This window comes from Prunus mume, linkage group LG2, assembly GCF_029339155.1.
Source record: "Prunus mume cultivar Tortuosa linkage group LG2, ASM2933915v1, whole genome shotgun sequence".
Taxonomy (NCBI): domain Eukaryota; kingdom Viridiplantae; phylum Streptophyta; class Magnoliopsida; order Rosales; family Rosaceae; genus Prunus; species Prunus mume.
The window spans coordinates 31,790,726-31,818,076 of record NC_142699.1 but is presented as its reverse complement, the minus strand read 5'-3'; the positions used below and the strand labels follow the sequence as shown (position 1 = coordinate 31,818,076).

At 35.9% G+C, this 27,351-nt stretch overlaps 2 protein-coding genes and 1 long non-coding RNA gene across 3 annotated transcripts; all 3 read left to right on the top strand.

The window, feature by feature from the left end:
• The first annotated feature begins 8,618 nt into the window (after window positions 1-8,618).
• Window positions 8,619-9,554, top strand: LOC103323563 (uncharacterized). Its single transcript, XM_089044532.1, has 2 exons — window positions 8,619-9,098; window positions 9,186-9,554. Exons 1-2 carry the CDS (start codon window positions 8,619-8,621, stop codon window positions 9,552-9,554), a joined length of 849 nt encoding a protein of 282 aa, XP_088900658.1.
• Window positions 9,555-19,348: 9,794 nt separating this feature from the next.
• Window positions 19,349-27,276, top strand: LOC103323551 (VIN3-like protein 2). Its single transcript, XM_008225552.2, has 5 exons — window positions 19,349-19,740; window positions 19,897-19,983; window positions 21,165-21,843; window positions 25,126-25,445; window positions 25,768-27,276. The coding sequence occupies exons 2-5, from the start codon at window positions 19,959-19,961 to the stop codon at window positions 26,958-26,960; spliced, it is 2,217 nt and encodes a 738-aa protein (XP_008223774.2). The 5' UTR covers window positions 19,349-19,740; window positions 19,897-19,958; the 3' UTR covers window positions 26,961-27,276.
• Window positions 19,990-20,676, top strand: LOC148920054 (uncharacterized). The gene is made up of 2 exons (XR_016123820.1): window positions 19,990-20,157; window positions 20,252-20,676. It is a non-coding gene; the product is annotated as an uncharacterized LOC148920054 (long non-coding RNA).
• Window positions 27,277-27,351: the final 75 nt, after the last annotated feature.

The following is a 27,351-nucleotide window of genomic DNA, read 5'->3' as shown; positions in this document are numbered from 1 at the left end:
CTTAAGTAACATGAGGAGAGAGATAGAAAAAATAGGACAATAAAACGGGAATAGGGAAGTTTCCTCTCATATCAAAAAGGGATAATGAATAATTGTGAGGCCAAACTTTAGGAGTCCCGCTCCTCTCAAATAAAACAGTGAAGTAAACTGTAGAACATGCTTCTTAGTGTTCTCTTGTGATATTTAATATTAAATATTTTGATAAGAATCAACTTCTTCCATCGTTAAATTCCTAGTTTGACAACATAACAACATAAACATCGTCGATTGTATGTCGTTCACGATGAAATACTGGAATTCGAAGTTTACATGAACTATTAGTCCAAAAATTGACAAGAACAAAATAGAAAAGGAAAATGTTTCCAATATATATATATATATATATATATATGAAACTGACCCCACAGAGAGTACATGCTCGTACTAAATTATCAATACTTATAAAAGTTTAGGGAGGTTTTGGTTAGGATAAAATGACTTTATTATATACTTTAGCAACTCATATCAATACAAATAATTCTGGAAAAGTAACAATAAATACTCAATTAGATTGATTCTTGGTAGCTTTACTTTTGCCTAAAATTCTCTTGTATATGCAAAAAAGGCGTTCCACTCTTTTGAGTCGTAAAGACTGTTGGGCAAGAATGGCTTGACCAAAAAGTGAGAAAGCCAAAATTAAGATAACAGACTTTAACAAGATGATAATAATATGCAAGAGGACAAGAACAAAACCCATCTTGCATGTTTTGGGGTGAGCTTTTTGGTTGATCAGCTCCCAAATATAAAGAATCCTGTCTTTTCTTGTCTCTTATAAGATGATGGCATGCAGTCCTTTCCTTTGCATCTTTCGGCGCCCATTAGATCTTTGAACCACCTAGCTCCCCCCATCTTTGACCATTATGTTGAGGTTTGACCATACATATGCATACACACATAAACTCGTTCAAGTGTGCATGAGATGCATTACTTTAAGGTGCAGAATATATAAATCACTACTGCTTAAAAACTAGACTTAGCCCTAATTCAGAGAGGGAGGTTCGAATTATGTCTGGTAATAGTTTCGTAATTATCGATATCAATATAACATTTCGATAGTTTAACAACATAACATGTTACATATCTAATAAAATCATAAAATCAAAAGTGGAACATAATATGATGCATGCATAAGATTTCCAAAAAATTATAACGATAAAGGGCAAAACGAGAATTGGAATTATTTCTAGCCAAGATTCGTCAATGGTCATGGCTTTTCCTTCCCAAAACCACCCCAATTAAATTCTGAATGAACAATTAGTTTCAGGCCATTGGAGAATATAATAACTAAAACTCTATCGCATTATTGGACCTAATGGCGTCATCTTGGATTATACGATTGTGTGCCGAATTTGCCTTGCGGCTTCACCTAATGCAACAATTGAATGTTGTATAGCTTCTGGATATATGTATCGATTAAAAAAATTTGCATTGTATGAATAGTATAGGAAGCTGGGCGTCACAATGGTCCAATATGTACAATTTCAGCTAAGTCTATGATCATGACACCCAAACTATTGTCTAGGATTGGCCGAAATATTGGTCAAACATATTGATTAAGATATTTGTCTTGCAATCTGCAAAACAAAAGTTAAGGAAGAAAGTTGTCGGGAATGATTCAAATGTTGTGTCAATCAAATAATTTTTTTTTTCTTTTTTGATGTATGAGTTTCGACAAATTGAAGTGTTGTGTCGGGCTAGCTAGTGAGTAGTTTTATAGGCAATACCTATCAATAGGGAGGGATAGTTGCCTCTTGACAGCAGCATAACATGTTGTCGTAGTAATTCTTCTTCTATACTTATCAGAGAAAGAATCATGTTGTCATCTAATTAATATGGTGTGATGGTTGATGTGTTATTTGTCGTAATAAACATTGACGTAATTTTTTTGAGCGAAATATATATGTAATTGAGAAGTTAAGCTAAATTATTAGCGAATTAACGTGAACGTATCATATTGTATATTACATTTCTAATAAATGTAAAAATATGGTACCAAGCGTGGTACAAATAAACTTATTGGGTCTGAAAATGTGGTCCCCCGTGACTTATTCATGCTGTCACGCTCGTGCATATTAAACTCAAATCAAATACTTTGAGTAACTCTCGGAGATGCCGTTGATTTTTTAAACTCCTTGAAGTAAGCTACCTCTAGGACTCGAGCTATATATTATTAATATGCTATTTGAAACCTATATATAAGGTTGTTAAATTACAGAAAGCAACACCCAGAACTATGAGATATTAAATGTAGCTATAGTTAAGAAATATTTTTAAAGAGCAGCACGGTCAAAAAAAGCAAGATGTTTAGGTAAACTGCCGAACTGAATTTGAATGTTTCTTTAAACTCTCCTCCAAATAAAATTGCGGATGCGTTTCGGTATCGAATTTCCAGCTGTGTTTCGGGGTTGGATCTTTACCACCATCCTTTTTGCGGTTGCTTTATGTTTGGAATAAGTCACAGAGACACTTTGAGTTTTCTATGTAGTTTTCACCTCTTATTTTGTGAGAGCTTTTCACCTCTCACTTGTGAGAGTTTTCACCTCTCACTTGTGAGAGCTTTTCACCTCTCACTTGTGAGAGTTTTCTCTCTTTTGTGAGAGTTTTATTTGTACTGTTATGGTTTGGTTTTTTTTCAAACTTTATCTATTTTTAATTATTATGAGTTTTCTCTCTTAGTTGGGGCCTATGCCAAAGTTTCTTCAATTCTGCTTGATCGTTAGTGAAGGAGCCCTAGATTGTCTTAACTTTGATGTTAGATCACTCAGTTATTATAATGGTCCTTTGTGACTAGTTTGTATTGGCTCTTCATGGCTAGTGGCTTTTTTGGTTGAATTATGAATGCAATCTTAGAATTCTTTATATAAAAGAACTACTAGGGGAAGTAGGTTTCTAACACATGCACACTACCAAAGGTACTATAAGAATTCGAACCTGAGATTGCAAGTCGAGACTCTTTTCCATTGGACTAGACTTCGTTGAGAAATTAATTCACTATGCATTTTATTGAATTCTAGAAACTCTTCTACAAAATTAATGGAGGAAATCCAGTACTTTGCAATCAAGCCAAAACTAATATACCATGATTGTCTCTAGTACTGGATGGCCCTTTGATTAAAAGGGAAAAAAAAACACAAAAGAAAAGAGAAGAATCTCAGTGATGAGAGCTAGCTAGCTCTAGCTAGCATATAGAAAAGTGGACCCAACCCGAATATTAGTGATTTAAAAGTTTTGTAATGTACAAGAAAAACGTTGCAAATTAAAAAAATAAGTGAAAGGGCACCAAACCCCTTTGTACTGCATCTGCATGCATGTCTACCAAAAACTTTGTCTTCAAAATTGAAGGCCACCACCACCTCACCACTCAGCAGCACATGACACTACCTGAAAAGGCTACGTTTTAAAATGCAAGAAATACTAGTCAAATTCTGCAAATGATCATCCATCTACATTTACCTTTTCTTTATCCCCTTTAAAAGACTTGTAGGGCTGTTGGGGGGGACCCTTTCCCCTTGTTTCTTTGAACTTCAGTCTCCATCCTTGTTTCCCTCTCTTTCTCTTTTGGCCTACAACCAAGTTTATGTCGGCCACACCCACCTCTTACCTTTTTTTTTTGGTTGCTTTGACTGACTCATCCAATAGTTAATTAATACAGAATAATCGGTATCTTAGAGACGAAAAACACTGTTTGTTTTTGTTAATCAATGATTAAAAAGATATGGGATAACTTCCCTTCTAAAAAATATTTGGCTCTTTACGCGTAAGGAGTTATTCTCCTTTGACATGTGCGTATAAACTTTTCTTTGTTACATTTGCATATATATGCCAGACTGTGATTAGTCTGTACGGAAGGAATGACTCTTTACATGTAAGGAGCCAAATAGCATCTTCAGCATGAGCCTTGTTAATGTGTTTGGAGATGTGAACAAGGACTCGTGGATTTGAAGCACACAATAATAAAAGTAGGACTAGTAATAATACACTAATAGCCATCTTAAACATTGCTTTATATTCTTCCTTTTACATTCTTTAATTATTGTGCGGGAGTAATTATTGTAATAATTTGTGGATGCTGTTCGCTAAGTATATAATAATCATGGGGCAATGAGGCCGCACGTGCTGGCTGACTGGGGTTTTCGGCGACGTGTGCGGTTGAATGTTGGACTTGGACTTGGGAAATCGAATCTATATTCTTTCACCTTCATGTACAGAGCTTCTTCTTCTTCTGTTTTTTTTTTTTTTTTTTCCATTGATAAATAATTGATAGGATGTGGCTGTTGATAGCTGTTTCTTGAGACTGGATATTGATCTGTACCATTTTTAATAGTGGCCACTAGGGCAAGTAGCCTCTTTAATTTATGTACAATAATTGACCAGCCCAAACAAAACGCTGTAAATTTTCTTGTTCTACATGTTTGTTCTCATTGTTTATTCTTTTTACCCTTTTTTGTTAGGTAAAATACACATTCATCAACATGGACCTTTCAACCTCACTCTCTAGTACTCTTCACTCTCCAATCTCAACCGTTTGTTCTTATTTTTATTTTAGTTTTAGGTTGGAGGGCTCGAACTCTCTCATCATGTAAAAGAACTTACATGTAACGGAGATGTTATTGTGGCTGTATTCCAAGCCAATCACGCATTGTCATGTTGGAAAGTTAAAACATAAGACAATGGGTGATTGGCTCGGGATAGCGTCATGGTGGTATCCCCGATATAAGTTTTTCTCCTCATTAAAAATGTCCCACATTAGAAAAATTAAGAATTTGAATAACTCCTCAAAATAATAATAATAATAATATCTCCTCTTAATTCATCACTTAAGTTACAAATTCCTAGTTGTTTTCAACTCTCTCACACGTAATAAGATTTATGATATTGTGGAATCCATTTAGAGCTCATATCATGTGACCCATGTAAGGCCTATTTCATGTGAGAAAGTTAGCAAAAAGACAATTAGGAAAAGAATTCGATTGTATAGCATTATAAAAGATTTAAACCTTTTGTGGTATTTTTGATGCATCAAATGTGAGTTGTAAGAATTGTATAGGTTACATTTGTAAAAATGAGTCCATTAATGTTGAGAATCGAAGAAGGAAATAAATGGATCGTAACAAAAAGATCATGTAACCCAAAACCCAATTACTATAGTGCATGAATAAAACTTCATGGGTCTAGTGGGCCTAGTGGCCTTATTACTGGGCTTCGACATATTAGATGGGGAGGACTATTGGGTATCATCTTCTAATACTTTTTTTTTTTTTTTTTGCAGGACATCTTCTCTTAATTAAAAAACCGTGGTCTCCCTGTTTTTAAGAATTCTACAGTGAGGACTTTATATATGGCTCTTAGGTGAGATCTTATCTTTTAATTATTGGATCAAATTGGTTAGCTATTGGATCAAATTGATTAGTCTGATTCAACAGTTAAAAGATAAGGCATCACCTAAGGGCCTTTTTGTCCTATCAATTCACCTCTTCGTGGCAATAAGAAATACCGCAAGCCATGCTCCTATTGGGCTTGGGCCTCTCAACTTTTCATTTATATTACCCGAGAATCCGAGATGACTCATCTTCAAGAAACTTAGTGTTAAAAAAATAAGAGTGGTGATTTACCCACTCCAATTTTATCCACTTACACTTCATTTTATAACTAAAAAAGAGTGTAAGTGGATAAAATTGGAGTGGGGAAATCATTACCCAAAAACAAAAGCAAAAGAGAAAGTTAAAAGTAAACAAAATCAACTTTAAAAAAAATGCTTTAAAATTTTGAGTACCACAAAAACGAACAGGAAAAAAGAAAGTAAGATTTAAACAAACAAAAAAGAAAAGGGAAAACTTTAAAAACTGATCGTTGGATAAAATTTTCGTTTTTTGACAACGGAAAAATGAAAGCATTTTTCATAATAGTTGAAAACGGAAACTAGTTTTCAAAATAACGGTGGTTTTTGAAAATAGCTTTAAAATATTCATTTTTTAGATTCTGTTTTCATTTTTTTTATTTTTGTCCTCATTTCTCATTCACCAATTCTACATCACCACATATGTACCACACTCTAGTCCCTAAATCGAGTATTTGAGGCCTCTCAATTGGATTCGGCCGCTTAGGATTCTCGAATTTCCCTTGGCTCGACACCCAAAATTTAGCAAAAAATCATCATAAACTTGCTATGAACTCTTTGTAAGATGCACTTTCATTCTATGATCTCAAATTCACAATTTGAGCCCAAGAAAAATATCATTTCCAAGTTCCACATAAAACGTATGATGTGGGACTTGCCACCTTGAGCAAGCAAGCCCACTTTTTACCCCCGTGGCGACGACCCTAAGACTCGTATATGTGTCCATGTTGGCACGACACTAAGACATGTATATGTGTCCACTTGTTATTTCAAATTTCTAATCAATTTCAAATATTCCTGTGGCTCTGGCCCTGTTATTTTCTTCATTTCTTTCTTATCCAAATCCTGGCATACATGGATTATAATAGTTTATACAAACAGTTTTATCTTATAATTTCATATAAATCCATAAATTTAGAATCCTTCCATCCAAATAGAACCTACATGACTAGCTTAAGCGGTTTTATTGTACTGGCCTACTCTTTAAAGTCTCAATTGGATTGACTGAAATTATCTTATGCTTTGACCAAAACCCTAATTCTCATGCATGAAGAGTTTGCAAGACATTACTATCATCATACATATATCACTCAACAGATGATAATATTATCCCTCCCTAGAGTGGCATGGTATATGTCTTTATGCCTTTGGAAACTTTAGTTATAGCATTAAAACCCAATGTTAGCTTTTATGCAATGCCAAATTGACAAATTGCCAATGATGTTGTCATTTTCTCAAATACAATGCAAATTGTTGGATAGTGAGTAAGAAGCAAAAGCAGTCAACTTGAAGCTTAACTAAACTCCATTCCTTACAATCCAGAGAGTGACCAAGTCATTTGTTGATAACATCGATATGCAAAATTGTGAATGATTGAATCTGCTACACAACATCAATTAACAGACAATTTAAATACCTTAGATGATTAGAAAGTACAACTCTCTACTGCTAAGGAAACGTGTTCGCTTCAACATAGGTTTCATACCAACCACAATATAAGCTTCTTAATTAAAAATACTGCTTGCTTTCTTTCGCTGTAAGGAGACATTATTTCTTCCGATAAATCATAATTAATTGACACATGTATAAAAATAATTTATAAAAAGAAAATTTTCTATATACATATTAAATTATAATTGACATGAAAATAGGAGTTTATATTTACGAGAGAATACAACAAATATTTTCCCCTACTTAAAACCATCCTCAACCCTCGGATTATTTGGCTAAGATGGCACGTGCCACGTGTCATTCTTGCATGTGTAATGTGCAAAGGAGAAGAAACAAAAAATGATGATATGCTAATTGCCAATTTCTCCACTTCACTCTAAAGAGGAATGAAATAATAGGAATCTACGGCCGCACTTAAACGACTATAGTCCTAATCCCAACTATCCAAGGGCCACGGATTCAAGATTAAGACAAACCTTAGGTCCAATTAACCCACTAATCTCACTGGAAAACAAATCAATGGTCCCAAAGCAAACCAATCAATACGTGGAAAGTGAAGGGTATTTTGGGAAGGAAAATACAAACAGTAGAAAGGACAAAGTATGGAGTGGTGGGGCCCACCATAATTGGATCTCCAAGTCGCCAAGTACTAAAATCCGAGGGTTTCCTTTGCGTCATCACTAATCATCCAACATATATAAAGTTTTAAACCAACTTACCAGCCGGATTTTAAAATTCCAATCCGACGTTCCAAATCCGTTCTTCATTTACAAGCAGACAAGCGCGGACCGCCTTTTCTTCTGTCCGATTGTCTACGTATTTTTCCATTTTTTTGTCAAGCAGGTTTGGCTCGGCTAAAGATTAAGCCACAGGTTCAGATTTGTTGTTATACCTACTGATACATACACAGAGCATCGTTTATGCATGCGAAGAATTATTGTGTGTATCTAATACACCGCGTGATATATATCAAAAATTATAAATTTTAATAAATTTTTGGTGTTAAATTATGAATTTGAATGTGATACGTGTGTTATATGTAATTTGAATCGATTCATCGAATGCTATATGTTAGAATGGACTCAACGGATAGACTGCTTAGACACTGATCAATATTGCTGAAATTTGGTGCTTGAGTTTATTAATCCCACAAACATCTAGTGTTTTGTTGAATCATTAATCATTAGGGATTAGGGCTTTTGAAGTGTTTAGCAGCTAGCTAGCCAAGCTCCCGCTTATTAAGCCAAGCTAAGGCAAGTTGGAAGTAAATCATGCACACGGTTAAGAATATAAAATTGGACAGGGGATGAAGGTGAAGACAAAACAATAATAGAGATGGGTATATGCCTATAATAAACTAGTATTCATCAATTCTTGGAGCAAACCTTATATATAGTGCCAACCCAACCCCATGTATTTTTCACATGCCACTCTAGAGAAAAGCCTAATCAAAGCTCCAATACTACACGAGCTCCTAGCTAGAAACCCTAGCTAAAAATTTGTATTGTGAATGGCAGGACCTGAAGTATTCACAAAAACTACAACTGCAACCAGCAGCCCCACCAACAACAAAACCATGGTAACCAAATCCCCATCAATTACGAAAACCGCACTTCGAAGGTACGTTGGGGTTAGGCAAAGGCCGTCAGGAAGATGGGTAGCTGAGATCAAGGACTCATCTCAACGTGTGAGGCTATGGCTAGGCACTTATGACACACCTGAAGAAGCAGCAAGAGCTTATGATGAAGCTGCCAGAGCCCTACGTGGCGAAAACGCACGTACCAACTTTGTGTCTCCTGGGCCTGCTACGAACCCCAACTCAAGTCCATTGGTCTCTTCTGTTTCCAATGGGGGCTTTATGTCGGGGTCTGATGGCAGACATGGCGGCACAGGGGGGCTTAGCTTCTCTTCCTTGAAGGCCAAGTTAAGCAAGAACCTCCAAAGCATCATGGCTAGGAGTAGTGATCATAACAAGTCATCCAAGAGTAGGGTGAGTGATCACTTCACTTTTGCAAGTATTTTCCACTTCAGGAAATACCAATACCAAAACCCAATAAACCCTTCAATTGATATGAAGAATATCGAGAAAGTGGTGCAGCCTAGCATCATTGTGCCTCATAACGGAGAAGGTAGTACTAGTACTGAGCCTTCCTCTTGGGAAAGCTCTAGTATCTCAGACTGCAGTGCGGAGTGGGCTCACGGGTTCAGGCAAGCTGGGGTGGACTCAGAAGGGTCTGAAATTGGGGAAGGGAACATTATGGACCAAATTATGGGGTGGATAGATAGCCCAGATAATCAGATGGGCAGTAGGATTAGTGTTGGTGATGATGATAGTGAGGAGGGGTCAAGGAGTAAGAGGTTCAAGGTTTCTTCTTCAGTCATGGTGCCTCCAACATTTAGCACTGGATCTCCATTTAATAATATTAATGGAGAAACTTCAAACTAAGGCAGGAGGCTGCATGTCAAGATATATGCAAGTGTACTTCTTCGCCAATTAAACTAGGGCAACATGGATAAGCCTTCTTCACAAAGGCGGATAAGTTAGCCAATGAGAAGTTTATTGTTGTTGCATGCTGTTGTGATGAGTGATGTCTCAAAGCTAGAAAAGTGCTTCATCAAAGGAATTAATGTACAGACAGACAGAGAGAGAGAGAGAGAGAGAGAGAGAGAGAGAGAGAGAGAGAGAGAGATAAAAAGATTACAATGACTAGATCATGAGATATTGTCTGTTTCCAAATGAAATGACCAAGTTAGGTGTTAATGGCAAGGAATAAGTTAAAATCAAAGTAGAAGACAAGTCTCGTGTACTTTTTATATTGTTTAGAGTTTTAATTAAAGGCGCATTCCAAACAAACCAACATCACAGATAGATAAGTGACAAGAATAAAAAGGTGTAGTACATCTCTATCTCCTGGATTATTGAACTTTAGCCATTGATGAGGTCCCTCTTCAGTCCAAATGAAAGCATCAACACAACAAAGTACTGCAAATCTTGTACGTTGATGCACCCTACTGCACCTTCATCAGGCAGGGTTTATGTTTTCTGATATTTTAATCAGTTAAAGTTGACACGCCATGGCCACCTCATGAGCATCAACTTCAACAATGCATTAGTAAATATGTCGAATCTAAAACCAGTCATAACCCTGCCACTAGGGCCAATAATTATGTCAGGCGGCCTTTGTTTGGCAAGTTGCTGTAAGTTTTCGATGATATCTTTTGTCTAGACAAATTCATACACCTCGTTTTGCTTATTCGGCTACCTTGGGTGAAAAACCTCCAGTAATTTGTACATTGCCACCATGACTTCCCCATAAGCTCGATTCGGATAATGATCGTCTTGCTTAACCTGTATATATCTTTGGTATAGGGTTTTGTATTAAGTTTCCAACATTCATGGAAAGAAAATCGTTGAAGAACTTTATAAAACATTGATTGAAAATAGCAGAGATGCGACGGATAAGAAAATTGAAATGGATGGCAGGGGGGAGCAGACATTTGCATTTTCCCATCTGTATACTTATATCAACTTGGCGTATCAAATGCATGTTACTCTACTATAATTCCAAGTACAAAAAGGGATAATGAATTGCATTTAGTTCTGCTTAAATAAAAAACATACAAAGGTCCAATATTCTTGAACAATTCTTAAATATTCATAAATAATAATAAATAACTATAAAAAAATTGAAAACAAAATAATGAAACAGGAGAAAAATCCTAGACATTCTGTTGATCCCATAAGGTTGAATTTGCTACTTTGCTGGATTGCTGCTGAAAGATCGAAAACAATAACATGCTGGCTATTTTCGTGTGAAGCAACTTGCTTGAGTGCGAATTCCTAATTGGCCATATATTACCCTGTACATCAATATATTCCAAAAACAACTACCATTGCCCAAGAGATCGAAAACCGTCTGTCTATCTCATACACCACTGTGACATGCCAATGTGGTGTCGATACCATTGTGACATGCATGCCGATGTGGAACGATACCCTAAATTCAGCATAGCGTATTAGTTATAGTATACATGTTATAATTTAGGTAAATTTGACGTACTACATTGACATGTCACATGGCATATGAGGTACTTATGATAATTTCTACATATTTATGCTTTCAAGGTTTACCGTCCATTTTGGTAACTATATTTCTAATAGAAGCAAGTAAATAAGGAATTCTTAATACAAATGGAAAATTTTAGGGAAAGCTTGATCGATTCAGGTGTAGATGTATTTATAGGGTTACAACTCTATGAACAGAAACAGATAATAATTAAGATGAAGTTAAGGATGAGATTAGTAAATACTGTTCACTTAGCTTTACTCTTACCTATTCTTTATAGCATCAGTTTTGTTGATATCCAAAAATGGAACCAAATTGAAGTAAGTCTGCTTTCGGTCAAGGACATCCTTTGGCAGTTGATGCGGAGATATGTAGGAAAGAGAAGCACGGTAAGAACTTTGGCATCAATGTGGTACCGGCCGAAGGCACTCCATTACTTAAGTTAGCACAAATGTGATTTGATGAGTTTGATTCGACAAAGTAACAATACACGTACAAATTAACTATTATCTGGTGCATTGGAGTGCGTGCCTATTTATAGGCAAGGAGTGGGAGGCACCTCTTGTGATTTCTTCAATGTCATACTAGTAGAATCACTTGTCATAACGACATGCGTCCCTCATGTTTAGCAGCACTGCAAGTGCCTTGGTCAAAGCGACACGACATGTGACTTGCTAAAGAGGAGCTGTGCTCTTTCCTTATGTTGAAGGTAGATGCCTCGTCCCTTGCCGAAGGGAGTTTCGGTGTTCACGTGGTTCGGCAAAGGACAAGTTGTTGAAGAATATAAAGTCCCATATTAAAAACTTGACAAAATCAATATATGTACCATATAATGAATGGTTCAACTATACCAATGATACCGATGTCTTTTGTGATAACAACTCCACACACCTACTGGGTTATGTAGGTAGTTAAGTTGGGAACAATATTGATGTTGCTAGCAGTGCGCCGTTAGTTTGTTCCTCTGAAATTTAACACATGTTAAGCGATTCCAAGCTCACTATAGGCTTTCAACATGCATGATCGTCATCCTACCGTTGGATCTTTATCAATAATGCTCGATCAGATATTGTATAAACAAGTTTCACTAATATTCCTTCTTCTTTTTTTAATATTTTTTGCAAGAGGTAATTCACTACCTAAATAAATGGTTTAAAGCAATAAATGGGTTTTCATGTTTCATACAGGTTAAGGCCGAGCCCTTTGGCTACTGGTTGGTTTGACATTGGATATAAGACCAAATTGAATGGGCCTGTGAGCTATTATTGCTCAAGTAATGAGGATCTGCAGCCCTCATAATCAATGTCTAAACCAGAAATTAAATATCCCTCGGGGGGGATCTAGGAACTGTCTAAGTTCATGAGTTAGGCTGTGCCAAAAGAATTCATCGACTTAATCATTGATTAAAGAGAGGCGTGAACACAGGGAGGCTTTTTTTCCCAAACTTCGGCATGGCTATAATGACTTTCTTGGCTTTGAGTCTGAATTTTGTACCAAAATTGACCCGACTAATTCGTATTTGGAATTCGGGGTGTGTTTTGGTAAGTGTGATAATTTAATAAATAACATCACCATCGGACTATTTGGAAATGAGACTTTTGTAGTGTTAAACCCTAGGGCAATGGCGGAAAAGAAAATGTCAAAGTAAGAGCTTGCCCTGCCGTCAAGCTCTCAAAAATTTGAAGGCTTGGACCAAAAAAAATGATATTCTTTTGTCAAAAGCTGGCTTCTAGTGCACTCAAGAAACTGTGTGCTTGCTTGATCATGTTGTCTTGTATGCACTTTTAGCCAAAAGCAAATAAATGGAGTAATCGCCACTCACTTTGATGCTCTCTCTCAATGATTCTTTACACACTCTTATGGATAATAGTTTATCATCATTTATGGACATACACTAACTCCCTTTTTCTTTTTCTATTTTGTGGTTCACGTGTTATAATATAAGTAGATATTTATTAATATCATATCCTAAACATGTGAAATATCAACATCATCGTCCATACATATTATACCGATGGCAACAGTGTCGGCAGTGCTGGTCTCTATGTACACATGAGAAATTGAATAATCTCAATCCCATAATATCATTACAACCCAGAATCACACGCAAGAACGCAATTGCCATTCCCATGAAACCATGCAATCATTTCATAATTCATAATTAATTAATTGTCTACAAGGACCACATAGATGAAAGGAAACAACACATATAAAACCAACCCTTATATATCATACGTCGTCCTCAACCATTTGCTCCTCCAAGTGGCTGAGGTAGGTGGATTTGTTGTTGTTTAATGAATTTCTTGTTCCTGCAGCCTAATTATTATAATTATTATTATTTACTTCACCAGCTGCAGTTTCAGGTGCATAGCAAACTGGAAATTACCAGTTTACCGTCCATCATGGTGGTGTTAATATTTTTCACCCTGTCTGGGGGAAGGAAGTAACTAATATTAAACTCCATGTTGCAGTGAAATCTCAATTTTATTTACTTGAAAGTGCAACGGGTCTCCGCAAGTGAAGGTAACGTGCAAATATGGTTCGTTTACAAGGCCACAGATGGTGGCTTTAATTAAAGTGCAGGTAACTACTTTTTCCAAGGAGTAATTTATTCTAAACATTATTATCTATACCTAATCCAAATAATAACACTCCAAAACTAGCAGTCAAGCTAGTGCAACCATTGCCCTGTCAACCATCGATATTGGGGAGGGAAGTTTTCTCACACATACTGTCAAGGTGCTATGGGGTTTAAATATGAGACTATTGGTTTGCAAGTTAAGGTTATTTTCCATTGGGTTGGACCTTATTGACCATTGCCCTTTATGTTCAAGTACTTAGTGCCCGTTTGACATTACTTATTTGGGGTGATAAGTGATTTTTTAAAAAAATTTTGGGAAGCTCAGCCCGTTTGGTAAACAATGAGAAAATCACTTTTTTAAAAATTGTTGTGAGAGAAAGCTATACGGGAAAGCAACTAATTTTTCATTTTCTAATTATTCAGGAATCAGTTTTGAAGTGGCACTGAGTTTAATGATTATGTAGGAATCATTTTCTGATTATTCGGGAAATAGTACCAACTACACTTTTAACAAAATGTTTACCAAACGCTAAACTGTTTTATCTCACAGCAAATCTGACATATTTTCACGGCACACAATGCTAAACTAGCCCGTACTTTTTTTTAAAATCAATGAGAGATGAGAATTCAAATTTGGGGCCTCTTCTAATGCTGAGAAAAAAGAGAAATACCACTAAATTCATAGCTAATTTGTATAATTTGCATTATTCGGGTTTACAAATTACAAACCTTTTAACATTCTATTTTAATTTCTCAACCAAAAATTATACTTGAAGACATTGTGTTAAAGCGTCCACTTCTTTTATAAGGCTTCTAAACTATTAGATAGACACTATAAATAAGACATTTTAAAAACTAACATATGCTCTTAGCCTTGTGAGAATTAGGAACTTATCATTGTTACAATCATTGGTATCAACAACTTAAGTTGTTGGAAAATGGGCCAACAATGTATATCAAACTTACATATTTCCTCACATGAAGGTTCATCTTATCTGTCGATAGATAAGTTGGTGCATGTTTGTCCTAATTCTCAAAAATCAAGTTAACCTACGAAGAAATGGCGAACATGAATTAAACACAGGACCGCTTGCAAAGATACTATATTAAACCGTGAAAATTTAATTTGATCGGGAATAAACCAATAATGTATATAAAAGTTACAATTAGAATACAATACTAGCCGGCAGCTAAGTTGTTGAATAATAATATCCTTGTACGACTGCTGGGGGTTGAGTAGATGATCAACCCAGTATAATTACCACACCAATCACTCCGTCCGGTCCATTCCTAGGAATCCATGTGGCAAAGCAGTTTTTTTTTTTTTGGTCGAATGCAAAGCAGTCGGTTTGATAATTGATTCCTAACGCCAACAAGAAAAGAAACATAGCTGAATATTCACGACCTCTTTAATTTCATCCAACCATTTCGTATGGAGTTTTATGACAAAATCTTAATTTGTCGGCGCCCAATTAGCTCATCTCCTTCCCCTTATCTCCAATAATTAATCTTTTGATGGCTTTGTTAGGCATACGTCTCTTTCTCAAATATATAATTGAAAAGAATAAAATAGTTTATCTTTCAATTCTTCAACTGCTCAATAATGTCTTACATGAGAGCTTGGCTTGAATATATAGCTTTCATCGATGGATCTTTCAAATTAGCTTATTTGAGAGACATCTTTGTAGGGCTTACTTCGTATTGTATTTCATTAATCCAAACCGTCTATTTTGTAGATACTCATTCAAATATCATCTCTATAAAAAAAATCACTTGAATCCTATATCATTTGGCCACTTAATTGAATTATTGAAATTTTAGTACTTTCTTGAAGCGATTTTATAAGACATAATTGAATATTGAAACGGTTTCTAATTTGTGTGTGTGTGTATATATATATATGTATTGTGATGTAACACCATCCTCTTATTATTTATCATGGGAAGCATAGAATTTTCTACTTAATATTTTTTCGCCTTTATTTGTATGAAAATGGTACCATACTTATAAAGGGTGAATGCGGTGCGGTTAACCGGACCGACTGGGCAGAATTTTCCATTGTTCTTGTGTAGCCCATTCTATGTCGTAAGCTTTATTTATTTTTTTCTTTCTGGATATTCATAACTTCAAGACCTTGTGATGTTCTTGGAAAGAGGAGGTACGTTATTATCACATCCAGACCTGATAAGACTCCATATATAAGTAAGTCAACTTGATGAGCTGGCACTATGGTTGGTTTTTTGTTAAACATCAGTTAGGCTAGGATTAGTTGAGGGTTTGTTGGGTTAGCACTATATTAGTCAAGAGAGTTTGTATTGTGAGGTTTGTTGAGAGAAAATATTGCATTCTATCAAACCCAGCTAATATGACTCTACGATCTTTGGATCAATGTGGTGTTTGATCAGCTGCCTTCGAAGTTAAAACAAGAAGTTTGACAATGTGACCTTGAGCCGAGTTATTTACACTAACATCTCCTGAGTTTGGTGTTTTCACAGAACTCCTTTAGGTTTTAGAATTACACGAACACCTACTGAGGTTTCTAATTGTTTTCACAAAATCCCTTATGTTAATTTTGCACCTAAAAATTATTGGCAACATCAAAAAATTGTTTCAAATGACAATATTAACCTCAGATATTAGATTGCACATACACTCTTGAGGTCTAATTGTTGAATTAATTTTGTTTTTTGAAGAAATATTTTTAATAAAATCATCAATTTTAAAAGAGTGTCCGTGTTAATAACTCGCTTAAGCCTTCAAGCAAATACATTGACCATGATAACTTTTTGGAAAAATAAAGTTTTTATTTATTTATAATGAAACAAAGAAAACAATAACGAAGGATCTCGATATTCTAAAAATTAAAACAAATTTTAACTGCCATATAAAAATAGAAATTTGAAAAGAAGAAAAAGAAAATGTTGGGAGTAATTTAAAAAACAATAATAATAATAATAATAATAATAATAATAATGGCTTAAGCGAGTCACGAGTCAGGACCGACCGTCCTCCCTGCCCTCAAAAGCAAAACATGTTTACGTGCCGTGAACTTACATGACTTATGAGAAGACGACACTACATCCAATCTTATCCATTGCTGTTAAATCAACTCTAAATATAGCATCATCTGTCACCATGCAATACCACCAATAATTACCATATATAAATAAAACACCCCCTCTCTCCATCTTTTCCTTTTCCCCTACAGCATGTGTATATAATTCATATCAATGTCAGCAGATACTTCTTGCAATCAATGTAGGTAAACAATGATTGCATTTGCAACAGAAGTACTAAGCTCACGAAATGTATTCTTAAATTGAGGTCATGCTTCATACTGCTTATGGAAATGTTGAAATGGCTTTCTGTCAAAAGCGTTTCTGACAGCATTTAGTAGAAAAATTCTAAGTCATAAAAGTGCTTTATAAGAATAGTCATTTATGACTGCTTTTGTAGGAAGCGATTATGCTCATTTGAAGAACGTTGGAATTTTTATTAAATATTCAAGCATGGAAAAAACACTTATAAGTATTTCCTAGAGAAGGAAAGCTTTTATGACTCAAAAACACTTACAAAACTTTTTCTGCTAAATGCTAATTGTCAAAAAATGCTTACACTCTCAACACATGTACTTGTTCAAGAATCACTTTATATTTTGATGAAAATTACCGACATTCTAAACTATTGAACTTTTGTAAAAATTGTAAAAAAAATTTAAAGGTGCACAAGGAACCTAGATCTAATTTTCATAGTTTTCTTGGTCTTCTAGTAATAAAGGAACTAATACTCAAATTTGTCAATGCCAAAAATTTAGTGTCATATTTGACGAAATAAATGTGGTATCACGAAACATATGACCTTGAATGCAATAGCGAAAGTTCAATTACATAAGTTACAAGTCCACTTTGTAATCACGAAACACATCAAAAAATAGCATACCATTAAATAAGAGATGCTTAGAATTGAGAAGGGTAAAATAGAGAAAAATTTGATTGGTACCAACCATTGCTAAACTAGGGTTTGGCAAGGCAAAGGGTTGGTTGGCATGGGGAGCACTATCATTGATTTACTGTACAATTTTATATGTTAGCGAACAAACTGTCAAACTTTAAGAAATGATGCATAACCAACCCTACCCTTCGCCTTATCTGACACATATCATACATGTGGGGGCACTCCTTATGCATTGACAAATCCATCCCCCTTGTCTTTCTTCTCATTCTATTCAATTGGCTTATTGGCACACAACAGAATCAATCTGAGTTTTTCAGTGTTACTTCAGAATTGACAATTATAGCCCTCTTTGGGTCCTCCCTCAATCCATCGGAAGAAGGAAGACAATATTTGGCTCCTTGTTGGTAAGGACATTTTCATCCTTACAACTTTATGTAGCCTAACAACATAATTACACATGTCGAATTTGTCTAGCATTTACAAAGAGCTTGTAGCTCAAGTGATTAAGAGCCTTTACCCCTACAAGCGAAGTCCAAGGTTTGATTCCCCTTCTCGCCCACTAACGCTTATATTATTAAAAAAAAAATTCTTGCATTTATTAACTCAACAACTAAGCATCTATTCAAATGTTAGAAACAATGGCATAATTCTATAATAGATCTTTGTGGATCTATCATTTATCGATGTATCTACTTGAAAAGGAAAGTCAATTGGTGCAGATATGTTATCTTTTGGTGCTTACGGACAGTAAGTTGGCTTTGTAACAACAGGGTTGCAATCCGGCTGATTTAGTTTCTTTATTTTTGGAACAAGTCTCATAAACTCTCTTTAGATTTTATGTGTAATTTTCATCTCTCATTTATGAGAGCTTTTTGTCTCTCTTTTGTGAGAGTTTTTAATTGTATTGCTTTGGCTTGGTTTTTTCAAGCTTTATCTATGTTTAATTGTTCTAATTTTGCAATCTTAATTGGGATGCCTATGCCAGAGTTTCTTCAATCATGCATGATTGTTAATGGATACACACCAAATTATCTTAATGTTGGTGTTAGATTTCTCCGTAATTGTAATGGCTATTTGTGGCTAGTTTATATGCACCGATTTTGGCTACGTGATTAGTTAGGATCCAACTATTGTCCCAAAAAAAAAATTACAGTTTTCTCGGTTGCTCTTTCACTTTATGCTCTTTCTCCCCATATTAATTTAGTTTGTTATTATGTTTGATCATTAGAGAAGATTTACCCATATTCGGCACCATAATTGCTTTGTACCTCTTTTCATGAGAAATTATTATAGACAACTTTGAAAAAAATAATCAATATTAACACATCACACGTTGTCACATTTTGATGGTCTTCTTTGACATATGAAAACTCAAATACTATTAATGAGGTATAGCCTAATAGAAAAAAGTCTTGACTTACACACTAGTTGTCTAATATTCAAACCCCCATAACACCTTAGTAGTGTGTATATGAGAAACTCCCCTCCCCTTGACTCAAATACTCATCAAATAATAAATCACAACTGAAAAAAGAAAAAAGAAAAAAGAAAAAAGAAAAAGGTTAGTACAGTAATTTAGTATTTCACAATAATAAAATCAATAAATAATGAACCCACAAAAATAAGGAAAACTAAGGCCCAAGTAATTAAGCAATATCATCAGATGAGTGAGTCAGTGAGTGAGTGAGAGAGAGAGAGAGGAGAGAGGTGAAAAAGAAGATGACATGCAGCCGCTTTTGCGCTTGTCGTAGCCTCAATTCATGGTCATAGCCTCTCTACTCTCTCTCTTAAATTTTGATGGGGATTTGATACTTTTTCCCATCTCTTTCTCTCTCAATTTCTCTCACTAAACTCCCTCTGTCCCTCTCTTAACAATTCGAGGAAGAAGAAGAAGCTGCAGATTATGAGCCCTCTTCGAATCTCCTTTCACTGCATCTTCGGGTCCTGAAAGGAACAGAGAGAAAAGGAAAAAGAGATTGAAGTCATGGATTCGTGGGCTGTGTGGCAGAATTTCAAGCGTCTTTTTCTTGGTAGTTGTTATTCTATTCCCTCTCATTCTCTCTCTTCATTCATAATCCCTTTTGTTTCTCTGTCTTTCTTTTTGGGGTTTTTCTTCTTTTACTATTTTTGTTCCTATGTGATGTGGTGGTCTCTGGGTGTGTCCTAATTGTTTCTCTGATTTCCAGGTTCACAAAAGTTGGGCTCTTTGTGGTAATGTGGAGGCTGGACTGCTTGTTATTCAATAACTATGGCCACGGATTCTTCATCTGATGGTACCCTTTTGTTTTTTTAATCTTTTATTTTTATTTTTATGCTCAAATTGTTTCTGGGTTTTAATTCTTAATAGTTGTGGATGCTTGGTTTTGATAATTTTCTTGATTGGGCAATAAAGTTCGACTCTTTTGCTGGATTTGGAATATGCATGGTAGTCAGCTTGAAGGAAAATTGTGGGTTTTTTTTCTTCCCGAATTTAGTGTTTTCTGGTTTTGATTCGAGCTTATGGGTTCTAATAGGTATTGATGAATATTGATGGTCTTGTAGCTTCTAGATTGATGTTTGATTTTAGATCATCTCCCGCGTGATTGTATTCAGCATTTCAGAGCTAAATTGTGAAGGGTAGATTTCTGAGTTGTTCAGCTGCTATTAATCAGATATAATGAAGTGGTCTCTTTTTCACTGCATAATATTATCTCCTTGCATTATTTAGGAGAAGTAAGCTTGTAATTTTATTTTTTTGGTAGTAGTTTATGTTCATGACTACGCTACCTTATCAAATAAGTCATGTGTAGGCTCTTAAGAAAATGCAGAGCCAAGGGAATTCCAAAGTCAACTGAGTTTGTGTTTAGTTCCAGGATTCCTGTGGGCTTGATGGATCTTACCCAATCATGTGTGACCATCCCATGCAATTCTTATTATATTTGGTGTAGTTAGGCTGTCTTGTAAATGAAAGTCAACCATTTTCCTAATGATGTTAGTGTTGCATATACTTTGTTTAATTTAATACTAAGTTTACTCCACGACTAAAATTCAAGATTGGACCGGGATTCTGATGAGTCTCCATGACTAAAATTAAAGACTGGACTGGGATTCCTAATGAGTCTCTGAAGTGGCAGGCAATGGAGATTAGTTGACACTTTTGTAAGGGTGCATGTTAGTTGTTTTGGGATTTGTGCTACTACCTATATCATGTTTTTGTTCTTTATTGTTGACATGTCATGCTTATGGTTATATGGATTTAAAGTGATGATCCTAATTGAAAAAAGATGCAGAAGAGGAATTTTGATTCAATGTATGGTGTTTCTGGCGAAAATCTTTTTGTTTCATTGCCCATATCTCTTTCTAAATATATTTACCCTTTTTTAGGAATTTTTCAGAGATCTATGTTTTTCTTTCCTCAGTTTGACTCTTCTACTTTCGATATACTGATATACATATTCATTCATCTTGGTTACAGGACTTGCACTTGATCAGTCAAAAAGCAGTAAGTTAAGTGTGGAGAAAAAGAGAGAGCTTGTATATGAAATATCAAAGCGGTCACACGGTGCCTGTGAAGTGCTACAGTCATGGAGCCGTCAGGAGATTTTACAGATCCTATGTGCAGAAATGGGGAAAGAAAGGAAATATACTGGCTTGACAAAAGTGAAAATAATAGAGCACCTTCTGAAAGTTGTGTCTGAAAGGAAACCAGGGGGAAATGAGGTTTCTACAGACCTTAAACCACAATCATCTGATGCACCTGGCCAAAGAACTGCCAAAAGGCAGAGGAAAACTGAGAATCCATCTCGACTACCTGTTCCAGAAAACAGTATTTCAATCAATAGTAGTGGGAGTGACGTAGCTAATACTACGTTCTGCAAAAACTCAGCTTGCAGAGCTACCTTAAATCGAGAAGGTGCATTTTGCAAGAGGTGTTCATGTTGCATCTGCTATCAGTTTGATGACAACAAGGACCCGAGCCTTTGGTTGGTTTGCAGCTCGGAGCCGCCATTCCAGGGTAATTCATGTGGCATGTCATGCCACCTTGAGTGCGCTTTAAAACGTGAAAGTTGTGGTATTGGCAAAGAGGGAAGACGCAGGGGACTTGATGGGAGCTTTTACTGTGTATCTTGCGGCAAAGTGAATGATTTGCTCGGGTAAATATTTGCACATATTAACTCTGTTTTTTATCTTCTTTTATTTTATATTTTATGGTCACTCTATATTTCACAAAATTTTATGGACAATTCCGTAGAATCGTGATGGCTTTCATTTTTCTTTTTATAAGTCTATCCTACGCCCCCCAGTGTTTTTTTTAAATGTATTGCACAATGGACATATTGCTAATTTTAATTCGAATTTATGATTTTATATTTATTTTATTGCACTATCTTAAGATGAAAAATGCGTAATAACTTAATCTGTGGGCTTAGTTTCTTACTACAGTGGTTGTATACTAATTTACATCATTAAGTTTCATTAATGTACCATATTACTTTTTTCTACAAATTCGTAGACTTCGGATAAAGAACTGCAATCTTCTTGAATTCTTATGTAGGACTTTAAGTGCGCAATTTATCATTTAACAATTTATGAGTTTTTACAATTGTTTACAAAGCAGTATTGAGTTCTTCTTTTCTTTTCATGTTAATCAATTAGTAGTGTTTAACTCTTAAATCTACTGGCTTGTATCAGTTCTAGCTGTTCTTTTGGGTGGCTGTGATGGGACCTTTTATTAATTTGAGTTATTCTAGATTTTATGTGGGCTTATAAAATATGCAATCAAGCTGAATTTTTTGTTTTCTTTTTTATTCATTAGAAAGTAAACTTGGGTGACTAACCATCATCTGTAATGCAATTTTCTTAACGGGGACTTCTCTCAGTTGACATGTAGGCATATGTTGAAGAATGTTTGAGCAGGCTTCTGTTTCTCATCTAATGCTTTGGCATTTAGATCTAATAAAAATCAATAAAAATCAGTCAGTCTCGAGAAGATCTTAGCAGACTCGTTGCATAGAATCACATAAACAACACATGCTGGGATAGATTTCCTGGGGTGATTCTCCCTCTCCTTCTCAAGAGCTATACTGAACTTTCTTGACAGTATACAAAGCGTACTAGTTTTGTATTTGGTAACTCTGAAGGAGAGACACATATATAATGGCCCTAGTGCTTATACTTTCTGGAGCGTTTGTCTCCAAACCCTTTGTTCTGTAGAAATATGAAGCTCATGGCTGTTGCATAAATCATAGATATCTTTATTCCAATTTTAGAATAAAGTAAAATAAATTTGAAGTCTATATGACCTCTAATTCTGTACTTTCACCTATTGGATGTACTTTTTTTTATTGACTAAACTACTTTCACTCAAGTAGGCTGCAAAAAAAGTGCAAGTTGTATTTCTTTATAAAGTATAGTTGGTTAATGTTTGACACCAAGCCCTATTCTTTTGGAGCTGTGTCTTTCTTACGACAAGTTTAAGGGGTATTATCTGGATAACAGTCATCATAATCACTGTTACCCATAAAATGACAGAGTGGATATAATAACTTTAGAGCCTTATACAGAAGTTTCTGCATGCTCCCAATTTAATACACGAGATAGCATTAGACATTTTTCCTTCAAGTTGTAACATTTCATGAAACTTGCCAAGCACCTATGACACCTATGAGTCTATGAATGATTGATTTGATGAGTCGTATTGAGTTGTTAAGATTCTTTGAAATTAGATTGTGAAGTGGGCAGCATTGTGCTACAGTTCTGATATTGAAGTTTTTCCTGACATCGTAACTTTTGGAGCTTGATTGCATTCTTCTATTGAAAAAAATGTTTTGGTTATTTTGAAACTGTAGTTTGGTTATTTTGATGCTAATGCCAAAAGGTTGATACATACAACATATATATTGACAGACATGCATAAGTACATGTTCATGTATATATGTTAATATTATATCAGCTCCATCGTTGCAGAGTTGATACTGTTGCTAGTTGTAAAAAAAGATCTCTCTCTTTCTCATTGATAAATAGTGTAGGAAGATATTGACTGATTTATGATTACTTGATCGATGTCTATTCTATTTTCATTACCTACAATTAAGCTGATTTGAACTGATTAGATTGATTGCTCGTAATTAGGCTATCACTAGATTTGACGTAGGTTGATTACTTTTAATTAGGCTATAGTTTGAATTTATTTCCTAGTATTGCACTTCTGTTCTTGTATAAATTCCTCCAAGATGGAGAAGACTAATAAACAAGAAAAAGGGATTTTCCTCTCTTTTCCAACATGGTATCAAGGCAAGTTTCTAGAGGGTAGATTTTGGCTCTTACACTACTTAATCTAGATAAAAGTGTTGAGCTGGTGTTTCCTTACCCTTCTACATCTGCCACCTTGTTTCCTTGTTCTGGGCCTGGGTACTGATATTTGTATCGGCCAATAAATTCGAAGTGTCGAGGCCTTGATATCTCGGCTTGGTACAGATATTTGTTCTGGTGTTATAGATATCTAAAATAAAAGTGAGGGTATTTGTTTGAATTTTAGCCAGGGTACCAAACCTGTACCATCCATAACTCGTAATCTCACTGTGAGATTAATTGCAACATATAGAAGAATGATCACTATCCACTGGTTTGAAGAGCGATCATCATCATGGCCTTGAAGGACCATTTCAATGTGGAGGACAAGAACTCTAACTATTTGCTGAGGATTGCTTCTAGTTGAAGCGGCTTGGTCTGGACATACATCAACGGCTGCTGCTTGGTCTAGACAATTGTCAACTGCTGTGTTTGGTCTGGACTCTGGAGAAAATGTCGATTTCTGTGCTTTGTCTGGACAAAATTTTGATCGCTGTGCTTGGTCCGGACATAATGTTGACCGCTGTGCTTGGTCGGGGCCAACATCGATCGGCACTGCTTGGTCTGGCTGGATGTTGACCGCAAAATCTTTAATTGGCACTTGTCAAGCTGGGCATTTGAAATACCCATGCTCCAGCATGAGGGTGCTGGGGTGGGGGGTTGGGGTTGGTGGTGTTGCTGATTTGAATTGATTAGATTGATTGCTTGTAATTAGGCTGTCACTACATTTTACTTGGCTGATTACTTGTAATTTGGCTATAGTTTGAATTTATTTCCTAGTATTGCACTTTTGTTCTTGTATAAATTCCTCCAAAACGGAGAAGACTAATAAAAAAGAAAAATGGATTTTCTTCTATTTGTAAGGCATTGTAAGTGGTTGACTAATGAATTTGTTGCCAGTTAATATGATGCAAATAAATGGTTGCTATTTCTTCTCTGCGAATGCTGTTTATAACTAATGCAAAGCATGTAATATCACAACGAAGCATGTAATTATTACTAATTTTCTGTACCAGTTAGCTTAGATATTACTTTTTCCTCGTGTACAACAATCTGATTGGCATTGTGTTCTTGCATGTATTTAGATCCTGGAGGAAGCAACTAGTGATGGCAAAGGATACCAGACGAGTGGACGTACTGTGCTATCGTATCTTCTTGAGTCATAAGCTTCTCCGAGGGACTGAAAAGTATCAAAAACTTTATGAGATTGTGGATGAAGCTGTGAAGAAGCTTCAAGCTGAAGTGGGTCCATTAACAGGCTTACCATTAAAGATGGGTCGGGGTATTGTTAACAGGCTTTCTTCTGGACCAGAGATTCAGAAACTTTGTGCATTTGCTGTGGAGTCACTGGATTCAATGCTTTCCAATGCAACGTCGCATTCATTGCCCAAGCCTACTAGACAAGGTAATCTAATTCTCTGCAACTGTCACTCCCTAACCAGAGTCACTGGACTTGCATTCCACAACTTTGCTGGTCACCTTATGTAGCAAACATACCAACGTTGTAATTGTAATAAGTAATTAGTTTCATATGACCTTTTCATTTATGTTATACCAGAGTTGTCTGGTTTCTTCGTTTCTCTCATCACCTCTTCCTAATTGAATCACAAAAAATCCATGATGTTATTGTAGATAATGTATCTTATCTTGTTTATTGGTTTCTTCAGACACGTGTTCATCAAGGGATTTAATGGTTGTTTTGTTGTTGTGCTCTTTTAAACTTTCAGATCCAAGTTTGATTGCTCCAGACATGGTTAGATTTGAGAATGTCCATGCTACATCCCTCACTGTGGTTTTGGGTTCCGAATATCCTCCCCCAGAAAATATAGCAGGTTACAAGTTATGGCACTGTAAGGCTGATGATATGAATTATCCAGCGGAACCCACGTGCACGCTCTTTGCACCGAAGATGCGGTTTGTTGTGACTGGACTAATTCCAGCTACAGAGTACTGTTTCAAAGTCACTTCGTTTCATGGTACAAGACATTTGGGCATGTGTGAAGTTCGGCTCTCTACAAGTACTGCTGGAGATGAAGTCCCTAATTGTTCAGTGACAGAGAGAAGTCAGAGCCCGGCTACCAACTGTAGCAGCCTTTCTAATCCTTCTTCAGTGGAAGATGAAACTAATAATGCTATTCCATATGGTGATCAGGCTGATAACCGAGCAGACAATTATCTTACTTATTGCAAGGACACTGACAAAACTGTTTCTGCCAATATATCAAATGATGCTATCAACTGCAATAGCATGGGCGGAGGACCTACAGCAGATGCAATTTCTTTGTTGGACGAGGAACAAGCCAATGGGATGGTTGGCTCTGTATCTAATTCGGATGTCCTAAAACGTGAGTGCAAGAAATCACCAGAGGGCCAAATCATCGAAGACATCAGCACTGATAATGGATCAAATTCCCCTGTTCGAACTGGAATGGAATGTGTACCATTTGTTGGTAGCTCCGAGGCTGGCTTGCCAATCACTCCTTGCAAAATCGAAACACTCAAAGATGGGCTAGGAAGGAATGAAAAATCCAATTCCAGTAGCAAGGATTTAAAAAATGGGACTGGGAAAGAAGAGGAACCCCAAGATGGCAGCACATCGAAGAAGAGAAGTGGGGAAAGGCAAGATGAGGAATGTGTGGCAAATGGTGTTTCAAATAGGGACTTTGAGTATTATGTGAAGGTTATCAGATGGTTAGAGTGTGAGGGACATATCGAGCAGAACTTCCGGCAGAAATTTCTGACTTGGTATAGTTTGAGAGCTACCCCTCAGGAGGTAAGGATTGTGAGAGTGTTTGTAGATACCTTTATTGAAGATCCTGCATCTCTTGCAGGGCAACTTGTTGACACCTTTTCTGAAAGTATTTCATGTAAGAAATCATCTGTTGTGCCAAATGGGTTCTGCATGAAGCTTTGGCATTGATTATCCTCTGTTAGGGTTGTTGGTATAAGTTATTAAGAGTGCCTGCAGCAGCAATTCAGTTGGATCTCCTGGCAATGTCATTATAGTCCATCATCAATTATATTACCATCCTCATTTGCCATTCTTATGATGTAAAAATGCTAGATTTCATTTCTTATTTAAATCCAGTTTCGGCTTCATTCATGGATATGCTGTTTCTGCTAGCAATTTTTTCAGTAATAAATAGCAGTTGTATCTATCAATATGTATGCTCTTGGACCATCATTGGTGATTGGTTGACTGTTTATTTTAATAATAGATTGTCTATTCTATTAAATATTGAGTTTCTCGTCAAGGAACTTGTTAGCTTGAGTGGTTAAAAACAATTATATTTGCACCAGAAGTCTTGTGT

Coding starts and splice junctions, on each gene's coding strand:
- LOC103323551 (XM_008225552.2), top strand. CDS start 19,959: ATGGCCACGGATTCTTCATCTGATG. Junction 19,984..21,164: donor CACGGATTCTTCATCTGATG/GTACCCTTTTGT, acceptor TCTTGGTTACAG/GACTTGCACTTGATCAGTCA. Junction 21,844..25,125: donor AAAGTGAATGATTTGCTCGG/GTAAATATTTGC, acceptor GCATGTATTTAG/ATCCTGGAGGAAGCAACTAG.
- LOC103323563 (XM_089044532.1), top strand. CDS start 8,619: ATGGCAGGACCTGAAGTATTCACAAAAACTACAACTGCAACCAGCAGC. Junction 9,099..9,185: donor ACAAGTCATCCAAGAGTAGG/GTGAGTGATCAC, acceptor ATTGATATGAAG/AATATCGAGAAAGTGGTGCA.